The 11424-nt window shown below is 44.4% G+C and overlaps 2 protein-coding genes across 2 annotated transcripts; one reads left to right on the top strand and one right to left on the bottom strand.

Annotated features, from left to right (window-relative positions):
• Window positions 1–96: 96 nt before the first annotated feature.
• On the top strand, window positions 97–4298 carry NUDCD2 (NudC domain containing 2). The gene is made up of 4 exons (XM_040078328.2): window positions 97–474; window positions 1717–1765; window positions 2897–3048; window positions 3963–4298. Exons 1-4 carry the CDS (start codon window positions 286–288, stop codon window positions 4044–4046), a joined length of 474 nt encoding a protein of 157 aa, XP_039934262.1. The 5' UTR covers window positions 97–285; the 3' UTR covers window positions 4047–4298.
• Window positions 4299–4431: 133 nt separating this feature from the next.
• CCNG1 (cyclin G1) lies at window positions 4432–9999 on the bottom strand. The gene is made up of 7 exons (XM_040078327.1): window positions 9883–9999; window positions 9261–9524; window positions 7997–8250; window positions 7328–7406; window positions 7150–7248; window positions 6578–6772; window positions 4432–5954 (listed from the first exon to the last, which is right to left on the bottom strand). Exons 2-6 carry the CDS (start codon window positions 9522–9524, stop codon window positions 6581–6583), a joined length of 888 nt encoding a protein of 295 aa, XP_039934261.1. The 5' UTR covers window positions 9883–9999; the 3' UTR covers window positions 4432–5954; window positions 6578–6580.
• Between the last annotated feature and the right edge of the window lie 1425 nt (window positions 10000–11424).

Raw genomic sequence — 11424 nt, 5'->3', positions numbered from 1 at the left:
CAGCGCGCGCCGCCCGACCAATCAGCTGCAGCCGTCCCGCCCGCCTCGGCCAATCGGCGCGCCCGGCGCGGGGCACGCGCGCTGCGGGCCCGGGGGGGCGTGGCCAGAAGTGCGCGTGCGCGGAGCGGGCGCTCCTGGCGGACCGGGGTGAGGGCTGAGGCCGGGATCGCGGAGCGCACGACTCTTTGCGGGGCTCACCCAGTTTGTGCGGGACTCACTCACTTTGTGCGGGACTCCTCTGCGCGCAACCCCTCTGCGGATCGCGGAGCGCTGCCGCCGTGTCCCATGTCGGCTCCGTTCGAGGAGCGCAGCGGCGTGGTGCCCTGCGGGACGCCTTGGGGCCGCTGGTACCAGACGCTGGAGGAGGTGTTCATCGAGGTGCGCGTCCCGCCGGGCACCCGTGCCAAGGACGTGCGCTGCAGCCTGCGAAGCCGGCACATCTCCCTGGCCGTGTGCGGGCAGGAGCTGCTGCAGGTACCGCGGGCAGCCCGGGGGGAACGGGGCGGAGGCCGCGGGGCGCCGGGGGTCAGGGGCTTAATTCGGTTCTAAAATACCTTTGAGATCGTCGAGTCCGGCCTGCGACCGACCCATGTGTCAACCGACCGTGGGCTTTCCTTAAACACCTCCAGGGACTGACCCCGCCACCTCTCTGGGCAGCCCCATCCCATGCTGGGCACGCTTTCTGTGAAATTTCTTCCTGATGTCCAACCCAGGCCTGCCCTGGCACAGCTTAGACTGTGTCCTCATGTACTGTCATTAGTCGTCTGGGAGAAGGTTTGCATACCTGTGCCCTGTGGTGCCTCTCTGTTCTTTATCCCAGGCTTGATACGTGAAAATTGACATTCATTGGAAACAGTATTGTTCACCTGCACGAGGTTTTACACTTTGTACCTGTCCTCGAGTACATGAGAAGAGAGCTGGAGAGGGGCTTCTGACAAGGCCGTGTAGTGATGGGACAAGGGGGAAGGGCTTTAAACTGTCGGAATACAGTGTTATATTGGGTATTAGGAAGAAATCTTTCCCTGTGAGGGTGGTGAGGCCCTGGCACAGGTTGCCCAGAGGAGCTGTGGATGCCCTATCCCTGGAAGTGTTCCAGGCCAGGTTGAACAGGCCGTTGAGCATCCTGGAGTAGTGGAAGGTGTCCTGGCCTGTGGCAGGGGGCTGGAATGAGATGCCTTTAAGGTCTCTTCCAATCCAAACCATACTGTGATTCTATGAAAAAATAAAGATACAAATTCATATGGATTTTAATGTGAATGTGGACAGCATTTCAGTGCAGCTCCAGTTGCTCCGGAAAGAAAAAAACAAAAGCAAAACAAACAACAACAAAAACTAAAACCAGATTTACTTTCACATTTTTCAAGTTTTTAATGAACTGCTCATACTGCCTGTACTCTGCACCAGAGCTAGATGTCACTCCTGGCAAAAACACTTGCATTTTCATTACAAGACTATTAAAAATGGTATTACCTGCTGAGAAACAGAAGCCTTTTCAATGACTCCAGACACTGAAATAATGAAGGTATTAAATGCTTAAATTAAAAAAAAATATTTGCATAACAAGCAATAATTCTTTGTCAGGGTACATGCAAGGGCCAGATCACCCCATTCATTCTCAGCAGAATACAAGGTGGTTGAGTAAAACTTCGTAATTCATTGTGAACTGGATGCTGAACAGGTTTTACTGATTTGTAACATTGTACCTGTCTTTTGCAGGGTAAACTTTTTGACTCTACAGTAACTGATGAAGGAACATGGACCTTAGGTAAATAACCTACATCTGAAGTGACATTATAAAGGCAGTAATAGTTTACTCCCTCTTTATTAATGGGAAAGATTACTTTCTTCCCATAACTTTGTAAAAAGGCAGTCATTGCTGGATTAAGGAACAAAAGCACTTGAGACTAAGATTTGTGAGAAAATCCCACATCCTGGAAGGTCGTGATCAATGGGTTACAAACGTTTCCATGGTGAGTTTTTTGCAAACCCTCATTTAAAGGTAAACAGTTATGGTACAGTTGTGTGGTCTGTGATTCTCCATAATTACTACTTTTTATGCATTACATTTTTTGAATGAGTGACAAAATCTCCAGTCCAGGAGAATCAGAAAGAAATTTAAAATCACACTAAGGTTCCTACAATAATGAGGAAACAAAAAGCATATTGGGCCATTACATCATAAATACTGTTTTCAGAATATTTTGGGGTTTGACAATCATATTTGTGGACTGTACCTCAGAGTCTTCCTATGAAGGATTTTCTTTTCCATTCAATATTTATTTTAAACATTTATTGATAATTTAGTAATTTAAACACCAAAAGTGTTAGTACACATTGTGAAGTGAAACCCAGTCTTTTTCAGTACACAAATAATCTTCAAAATACACTTCTAATGTTTTATTTATTCACTTCAGTAGAACTAAACACGCTGCACGTTTACTTTGAAACTTGGCCATACACACTCCGTTTAAATAATCATCCGTTCATATGTTGCTAAAACTTAGTTCTGGCTTTTGCTGGTAATAACTATCTGTAAAGCCTGACCTCAAATTTTTCATTATTGCCCTAGCAGAGTTGTCTCTATTAATAGATTAAATCTTTGTTGTGAACATCTCCAAGAGGTTACTTTATGTTTGAAGTACATGTACTTATGAACTGTGTTTAATCCCTTAAAACAGCTTCAGCATCTTACAGGACAGAAGGGGAGAGGTGACAATACAGGCTATCTTTGCTTCAGCCTTTTCTTCTTGTTTATTTATTTTTCAAGAACTAGGTTGGCATTAGCATTAAGAATTTAAATTACTTGGGCTTGTTAATGGTGAATTCACCAAACCAAGAAAAGAACCAGCACGTAGGACTGAGTTTAAAGGTTGCTCTATGTGTTTTCATTTAACAGAAGACAGGCAGCTGATACGAATTGTTCTAATGAAGACAAATAGAGATGCTGGAAATTGTTGGACATCTCTGTTAGAAAATGAATATGCTGCTGATCCTTGGGTACAGGACCAGATGCAAAGGAAACTTACACTGGAGCGATTCCAAAGAGAAGTAAGTTAATGGACCATAATTACTCCTTACATTTTTTGTTAGCACACAGAGGTTATGGTCAGGAAAGCTGAGCAAATGCCATGGAAATACATGCTTTAGTTCAGTATCTGTAAAATGCTTACAAGTTTTTATCACTGTGCTTTGATGAAATTACTGTCTGCACTCTGTCAGCAGGGCTTGTGATAAATTCAGGTGAGTTTGGATGTACTACTGCTGTTTTACTAATCTTCCTAACAACTTCTCACTTGTTAGGCTACACAACTTCTGTTATTATCTAGAATTATGACATAGCCATATTTACAATAAAATTCAAACATCAAATTCTACTGGATATGCTTGTTTATAATGTAAGATGGAATGGAATAATTAGCTAGAAAAAATATTCCTTGGTCATTTACTAAAATTGCCTAGATTGTTTTGCTAGGCTTTGGCACACAGCTATTCCTGTAATTCCTTGTAGAATTACAACACTTTACATGCCAGCTGAATCAGCAGGCTGTGTACTGCAGCAGAGAACAGCAGTTTTATGAACCTCATTATCCATCAGGACACATATTTAGATTTTCAAAATGCAGTTTCAAAGGACACCAAAAGCCAGGTCTGTTTGTTAAAATATTTCCTTAATATCTCCTTTCTGGGAAATCTGACTACGTGCTAAGTCAAGAACAGCACTACAAAGTCATTTCAGCAGCAGGCAACCAAACTATGATAATTTGGTTTGTTGATGCATTTTCCAAGAATTTCAGTGCTGTGATAAATGTATGACATGTTGTTATATGTTCTTGTTACAATAGCAGAACATGAACAAAAAGCAATTTAGGGTGGGGTTTTTTGTGGGTTGTCTGAGATTTTTTAAAGCATTTTTATTCTAAATAATTTACTTACTAAACAGTTTTTAATTTTACTTTCATCAGAACCCTGGGTTTGACTTCAGTGGGGCAGAAATTTCTGGAAACTACAGCAAAGGAGGACCAGACTTTTCTAGTCTTGAAAAGTGAACTTTTTATGTGTGATCCTTTAGACAAATTACATGTTAAGAGTTAAGGACTGGAATCATGTAACTGTTGAAGACTTCAGTGATCTCTTCAATGGATTGTTTTCAAAAGTAATTACTTCAGTGAAGAAAAAGATCTTTTCCAGCAGAATGAAGACAAAATGTTACCAGCTGATTTATAAGCTGTGATAACTTCATGATATCAAGGCACAAGCTGTAGAGAAAGGTGTACATAAAAAACTAATGTCTTTAAGCAGAACGTTTGGTTTGGGTGTTTTTTTCTTTTTAGAAACACCACAGTAAATGAATCAGGGTACTCTTCAGGTGTAAGTCACGTTTATAGACTTCCTACGAAGATGTTTCTTAACGAAAGAAAAAAGCTACTTAGCTAAGCACATTTCAATGTTTAATTTAAAGGTACATATCTTGAGACAGGACAATTAGAATTGCACATTGCATCCCCTCCCAGCAGGCTGACCAGACCTTTGAATCACTCTGCCCAGGCAGCACTGACAGGTGTGATACCCACTTACACATTTTGCAGTGCAATCACTCCCATGAGCTCATGAGAAGACTTATTTGTCCAGTAGAGAGCTTTGGTAGGCAGTCTTCTGTGAAAGCTTTAACTAGTTTGAGATACACAAATGGTTTCCACCTCAGCTGGTACCATGACAGGGAAGGGTTGGCTGGCTAACAACTCATCCCACACTCTGATCGCTCCTTCTCCGCTCCATCAGTCCATATGACAATCAGGTTTAACAAACTGCTGCCAACAGTCTCTGTCCCACAGTGATGCAGAACTGAAGAGGACATTGGCAACACTCTCCCAGAACCTCTTTTCATCTAACATACAATAACACATTCTTATTATTCACTTCCTTGTTAGCACTAGAAGCATGAATGCCTCAAATACTGACCTGGTCTTCAGAACAAACAGTTGTGTTTTACAAAACTTCAAGAGATGAGAGTTGAAGCAACCTTCAACGTTTCTCAACTGGATTGCTCCTACAACAGGCCAAGATAGGGAACTAGCCCTGCTCCTATTGTACCTGTACCCATGTGCCTGTTCAGCATCAGCATTTACCTCTAGTACAGCAAAACTCTGGAAAACTAGTGTCAGATTTAGGACATGAAAGGGTCACGGGTGACCCAGTTCTTTCCCTTAGTCTTCAATAGCTATCACCAAGTTTTCACACTGAATGAGATAACTTGTGGCATTGGTAAACTACAGCTCTTACAAAATACTGCAGTTATGGATGCTGTGCTAGTGACTGTCTTTCCTAAAGGAACACAGTAAAGTTTCTCTTTTCTCTTGCTCTACCCACTCAACACATTCAGTGGGTATCACATAGGCTAATGGTTAATGTGCCTGTGGTAGGAGGCCAGTGCCCATCCTGACAGGAACATGTGGACACAAGGTACTGCTCAAACAGCACACCAGGTGAGCTGCCAGGCATTTGCTGTTGTCATCAATATTGAGTGGGGTTAGTCTTTCTTTTCTGAACACACTGCAGCACTGCATTACTGCACATCAGATTTTCCTATTATCACATAATTCTCAGAAAGTGAACTAGGTTTTAGAAATTAATACCTAATTCAGCACCTGCAATTACTGTAAACCAAGGTTAGATTATACAAGCTGCTCTACAAACTATAAGGTGTTAAAATTCCTTGTATTGGGATTGTGTTATGTCACTGACTAGTAAACAGTCTACCAAGTAAGACTGAAAACTGACACCATGTGCTGTTGAATTCATCCTGAAAAGAACTAGTATTTGCTGGAAGGATCTTTAGTTTGAAATGTTACATATTCCTTCCATGAGCTGAGTTCTTCTTTATTAAGATCACGGTTCACTGTTGCTCAAATATTTGTGTTTACAAGGTCACAGGATGGTCTCATTTCATTGTACTCCTGTTAAAAAAAAAACAAAGATACAAGTCAACTGAAGTGCTTTCTACAAGAGCGAAACAAAGGATGAGATCTTAATACAGCAAGACAACAGCAAGATGGCTGTTATAGAAAAATGTGTAGCCTCTGGAAGTAAAGTCTAGGTAAGGAAGAAGTTCACCATTTTTACAGAGTTTAACAACAGTAACAGGAATAACTAAATTACAGATTTTAGCCTTCACTAAGCAGTTATACAAGTAAAACCGTATAAAACTGTCTTACTTGTAAGTGGGTTAACAATTACAAGAAACTCATCCTAACAGGCTGGGTTTCTTTTTGGGATAGGAGCAAGGCAAGGGTTTTTTTTCCCCATTTTCCAAGCTTTACTCCACATTTTAATTTGAATGCAGTCCCAATATCTGTAGAACATGTCTGCTACCACAACACGCATCAGTTCTTTCTCCAGTGTTCATACATTAATTAGGTTGTTACTTCTTTAGGTACAGCGCTGGCTTAAGCATGAACATGAAAACAGGCCAGCTCCACTTAAGTTACATGATTCAGGAGGTAACCTAAAAGGACCCTGGAGGTAGTTAACAGCTAATTTTACTTCTACATTATCAGAAGTTGATTTTACAAGGACTTACCTATTATGAGGTGGTCTCTGGAATGGTAGGAAGGTGTGTAATTCTGTAGTAGCTGTGTTTCAGCTGCCGAGCCGTACGTCCAGACACAATCCATTTTAACTTCTGCACATTTGGTTTGGAACACTTGCTTGAGGAATATTCCGTAAGGCACTTTAACACCAGCTCCTTCCAGAAGGTCAATTCTCTGTTGCTTATCTACATAACAAGACAGAATGTCCTATGTTAGTAACTAGTTAAATCTTTACTTTGTATATGTACTTTCAGCTTTTTCGACAAGACAGGCAGCCAAATATCCCAGGCCAAATGAAAAAAAAAAAAAAAAACAAACCACCCCCCCCCAAAAAAAAGCCCCAAAAAACAAACAAACAAACAAACAAAAAAAAACCACCAAAAAAACCACCAAAAACAAACAAACAAAAAAAAACACAACACACAAACCCAACAAAACATCAAAAGAAAGCCACAAAAGAAACCAATATGCCAATGCACCTGTCCCTTCCTCACTGTATAGACCTTTCCATGCATTTTTCTTCCTTTCAGGGACCTGCCCCTGAAATTTTATCTGCACATACCTTGGAATGTAACTGCAGAAATTCCAATGCCTCCGTCAACTCCAGCAGTTTTTGTTCTTCTATCTCTAGTGCCAAAATAGACAGTGCCAAGACAGAAGGCTGGAGAGAGAGATGTTTTTAAACACTGCTTTGTTAACTTTCAGCTGTTTAATTTTCTTTGAACTTTCAAGATGTTTACCTTGGCTTTAGAAAACATGATTCTGCAGTGACAGGCCTTGAGCTGGGTCTCAAGTCTCTCAAAATTAAGGTATTTTCTCCTGTAATAAAAACAGATGAGTGAATCTAGAGGAATGCAAGCTTGATCATGGCAGCATCGCTCTGGGAACTCAGAGAAGCAGCAAGAATGTTCATTATCTAAACAAAGACCTCATTTATCCCAAAACTTCTGGGGTTACATTCAAACAGGTGTTCAGTTTTGGCAGTCCCAACACCAAAAATAAATCTTGTATTACACTGGGATAAAGTTGCATTATCAAAGCAGGCTTGACAAGGAATTTCAGTGCTTACTAACAAAAAGAATCTTTTTTTAAACCAGATTTTGAAATTTTAACAATGAAGGAGTACTTCACTGCAGCGTAAGCAGAGATTTATTGTACCATCATTACTAAGCAAGTTTGGTTTTCGGCTCAGAGAGCAATACTCCATTTATGCAAACAATATTTTAAATTACAATAATATTAAACCACAGCTGCTCACATTTACGACAATTACCAGTAAGGGGGAAAGTCTGTGGGATTTTCAAAGTACAGAAAGGCCAATTACTCAAGCAATTTCCCTGCTTATTTTTCTGTATTCTACATTCTCTGGTCAAGGGCAGTTATAGCAAAATCAGGATTAGCTATTGTACCTTTCACAGCTTAAATTCTCATGAATGAATGAATGATAGAGCTGTAGAAATTGGAAGGCTGTTATAGCTTTGACTTTCCAACACAATTTCTCCAATATGATTTTCTCCATTCTCATCATATCAGAAACAGTGAACCTATACTGGCTTAATCGAATTAAGTCAGTGGCGAAGGGCACATTTCTCTCTTCTTCTGATGCCTTCACAGCCAAGTAGAAGCAGCTGAGTCCAACACAGCCCAAGTGTTTAGGCTGTACCTAAGGGAAAGTGAATTGTTATTTTCAAAGAAGAAGGCCTCTGATCAGCTATTACAACATGCAAGTATTAAACCGTAGGCACCCATCTATTTCATCAAAAAATTATGGGGGCAAGGGGTTGTTTTGATTTCTGGAGATTGAAAACTAAGTCTTTTATCGTGCATTCTTATCTTTATCGAACCAAACAAGAAAACAGTTATGCACTGTAAACTGCATCTCATTCATCTAAAAAGCAAGACTGCAGAGCAATTTTGATTGAGGTAGAACAGGCTTGTTAATAAGGTTCTAAAATAGCCTAATAAGAAGCTTTTAGGATTTAAAGTGTCATACATACTGGGTGATAGTAAAAAATGAGGGGTTCTAACTCTATTTTAAGTATATATACACACAAATATATGTACATATATATATACAGTCTTATGTTATTCCATAGACAATGCAGTCCTGATTTTTACTGCTTATTCAGAAGTCTTTGAAATCATAATTTTCCCATCCATTCCATCTAGCTTTCTCATTTTTGTTTGAACACACAAGGAAAACAAGCTTTTATTCTTGTCCAAATCGTACAGTGGTAATCCTGTCTTGTTAAACAATTAAAAACAACCCAGGTCAGCATGTCACATCTCCACAGGAGAATGCAGTGCTAACTAATGTTTGACCAGATTTCAAGCGTTCAACAGCATCTTGATATACACAAGGCTTATTGATAGGTTGAAAAGACAGTTAAATAAGAAACAATTTAACATGTTCTTGTATCTATGCAACACGACATGCCTGTCGTGGTCTAAACCATTAACGCGTCCTGTTTCCCAGCTCATGGGCATCCTTTAGTTTTTTCTTCTCCAGAGAAAACACCTTTTTTAACAATACCAAAATCTGAACGGAAAACAACGTTTTTCAGCTCCACACAATCAAGAATCTCTGGAAGGAGCTTAACCTTTATCTAAACCCAACACAGTCTATCTTCGAATAGGAACTGGGCTGAGAGCTTGTACTTTAAAAAGCCTTACCTTCATTTTTGACAAGAATCTATCTAAGAAATTCACAGCCAGTGAGAAGGTCTCCGTGTGGAAGCCGAAGAACTGAGTTAAGCTGAGGAGATCTTTCACTTCGAAGTCTCGCAGCCGTGCGGTCATTCGCAGGCCATTGTCGTGGGCAGCCTCGAGCAGCCGGAGGCCGGCGGCCCGGGGCTGAGCCCGCGGCTCCTGCTCCAGCATTGCGGGGAGCTGGAGCAGCAGGTCCCGAGCCTCGCCGCTCGCCGGGGTATCGATCATCTGCCACGAGAAACAACGCCGGCCAATCAAACAGCTAAATCGCGGCAAACTCACCAAAACCCTCACAAACTCTACGGCCGAGACGCAGCAGCCCCGGCACACGCTCGGAGCGCCCCGAGGCGCCCCCGGCCCCGCAGCCCAGGAGCGTGCGGGGAAAGGCGGGGCCCCGCCCCCCGGGACATGCCCGGGCCTGCCCCTCGCTGCCGCGGGGCTCTGCCGGCGGACGAGCGACCTGCACGCTCCGCCGGGGGACGGAGAGACAGGACCCCACGGAAGGGACGGGAGGGGACGGACGGGACACGGCACGGGGAAGCCAAACGCGGAGCCGGCGGGATGGGAGTCGGCCGCGCGCCCTTACCTTGTCTGTGTGGCGCCGCTCCGTGCCCGGGAGGGGAGCGTCCGGAGCGGGGCCGGAGTGTCCGGAGCGGGGCCGGGCGCTCGGGGCCGGGCGCGCTCCGTGCTCAGCCCGTGCCCGCGGCACCGACGCGCACACCGAGCCCGCGAGCCGCCGCCCCGCCCGCGCAGTGGCGCCCTCTGGCGGCCCCGCCGCGCCACGCCCCGCCCCCGGCCGCGCCACGCCCCGCCCCCGGCCGCGCCACGCCCCGCCCCCGGCCGCGCCACGCCCCGCCCCCGGCCCGCGCCACGCCCCGCCCCCGGCCGCGCCACGCCACGCCCCCGGCCGCGCCACGCCACGCCCCCGCCACGCCCCTGGCCGCGCCACGCCCCCGGCCGCGCCACGCCCCCGGCCGCGCCTGCGCGTGAGGCGGGCGCGCGCCCGTGCTGCCGTCGCCCTCGGCCGGGCCGGCGGCACGTGAGGATCTCTGAGGGGCCGTGAGGGACCGGCTTCGTCTCCTTCTGCCCCGGGCCTGAGGCACGCACCTCCCGGTCAAACCGGCACGGCCATACCGCTCCCCCCCCGCCCCGGCCCGCTGGGATAGTCGTGCTCGTTGGGTCGCTGGGAGCTCCCCGAGCATGCATCCAGCCCTGGTACAAATGGCTTTTGAAGCATAAATGGCTTCTAAACCCTTGGATGGCTCCTGGCTGGGTTTCCAGGCCGGAGCTGTCCCCAAGGGCTGAAGGCTTGTGGGATGCGGTGCTCTAATGGTCTCAGCTCCAGCACGGCTGAAACCCCTCCGGTACAAGGCATTAAAAGGTTCATATCTTTAATGCTCTCTAGCCCCTCCTTCATATTTTGGTATATTCACAGAAGGTGAGATTGTCACCAAAACTGCAGGAAAACCAAAAACCCTCCAACAACACTTCTAGTGTTACAGAACCAAGGCATTGTTAATATGTCATTAATACATGAAGCTATATATAGCTCTAAATTGGTTTTATCACTACTGAGAACTTACCAAAGCAACGGTGAGTTGCTTTGAATTTGGTGATCGCAATTCGCTGTTGACAGCGCTTGGCGCATCCTCCCTGTGTCCATACCAATATTCATGGCTCTGTTGTCACCCCAGGAGGGGATGATGAGAGAGCAGCTCTCTGGGAAGCCTCTGCAGTTGTGCTCCTTCCTTTGAAGGACCCTAAAAGAGGGACTGTTTCATGCATCCATGAGCTTTATCACCTTATTTATTCAATAAATGCATTAAAAGTGATATTCATACTACTTTCTCATATTAAATCCTACATGCTGCAGATTTATTGTGCGTTTGTTTAATTCTTCTCATCACTTACCTCTGGAAATTAATTAAAATTTGTTATATTGGAAGAATCTTCAGCAAATCTTCCATCAGGCAAGACAAGAAGAAAATATAGTTAGAGATGCAGCGATTGTTAAGAAAAATGTATTTTTCATAGCAAGAGCTTGGATTTCTGGAAGGCTCAGTGGAAGTCAGCATGAGGGAGTCCTTGGGTGTGAAGGTGAAATGAACAAATACTGTGCCCGTGCCTC

The sequence above is a fragment of the Hirundo rustica genome, chromosome 14, assembly GCF_015227805.2.
Source record: "Hirundo rustica isolate bHirRus1 chromosome 14, bHirRus1.pri.v3, whole genome shotgun sequence".
NCBI classification, from domain to species: domain Eukaryota; kingdom Metazoa; phylum Chordata; class Aves; order Passeriformes; family Hirundinidae; genus Hirundo; species Hirundo rustica.
This window is presented reverse-complemented; position numbering and strand designations above follow the sequence as displayed.

What these genes read in the sequence shown, in the direction of transcription:
- NUDCD2 (XM_040078328.2), top strand. Translation starts at nt 286, where the DNA reads ATGTCGGCTCCGTTCGAGGAGCGCAGCGGCGTGGTGCCCTGCGGGACG. An exon ending in TGAAGGAACATGGACCTTAG is followed by an intron (nt 1,766 to 2,896) that starts GTAAATAACCTA and finishes TTCATTTAACAG; the next exon opens with AAGACAGGCAGCTGATACGA. An exon ending in TGGAGCGATTCCAAAGAGAA is followed by an intron (nt 3,049 to 3,962) that starts GTAAGTTAATGG and finishes TACTTTCATCAG; the next exon opens with AACCCTGGGTTTGACTTCAG.
- CCNG1 (XM_040078327.1), bottom strand. Translation starts at nt 9,524, where the DNA reads ATGATCGATACCCCGGCGAGCGGCGAGGCTCGGGACCTGCTGCTCCAG. An exon ending in GATTCTTGTCAAAAATGAAG is followed by an intron (nt 8,251 to 9,260) that starts GTAAGGCTTTTT and finishes ACTTTCCCTTAG; the next exon opens with GTACAGCCTAAACACTTGGG. An exon ending in TTCTGCAGTTACATTCCAAG is followed by an intron (nt 6,773 to 7,149) that starts GTATGTGCAGAT and finishes CTTGTTATGTAG; the next exon opens with ATAAGCAACAGAGAATTGAC.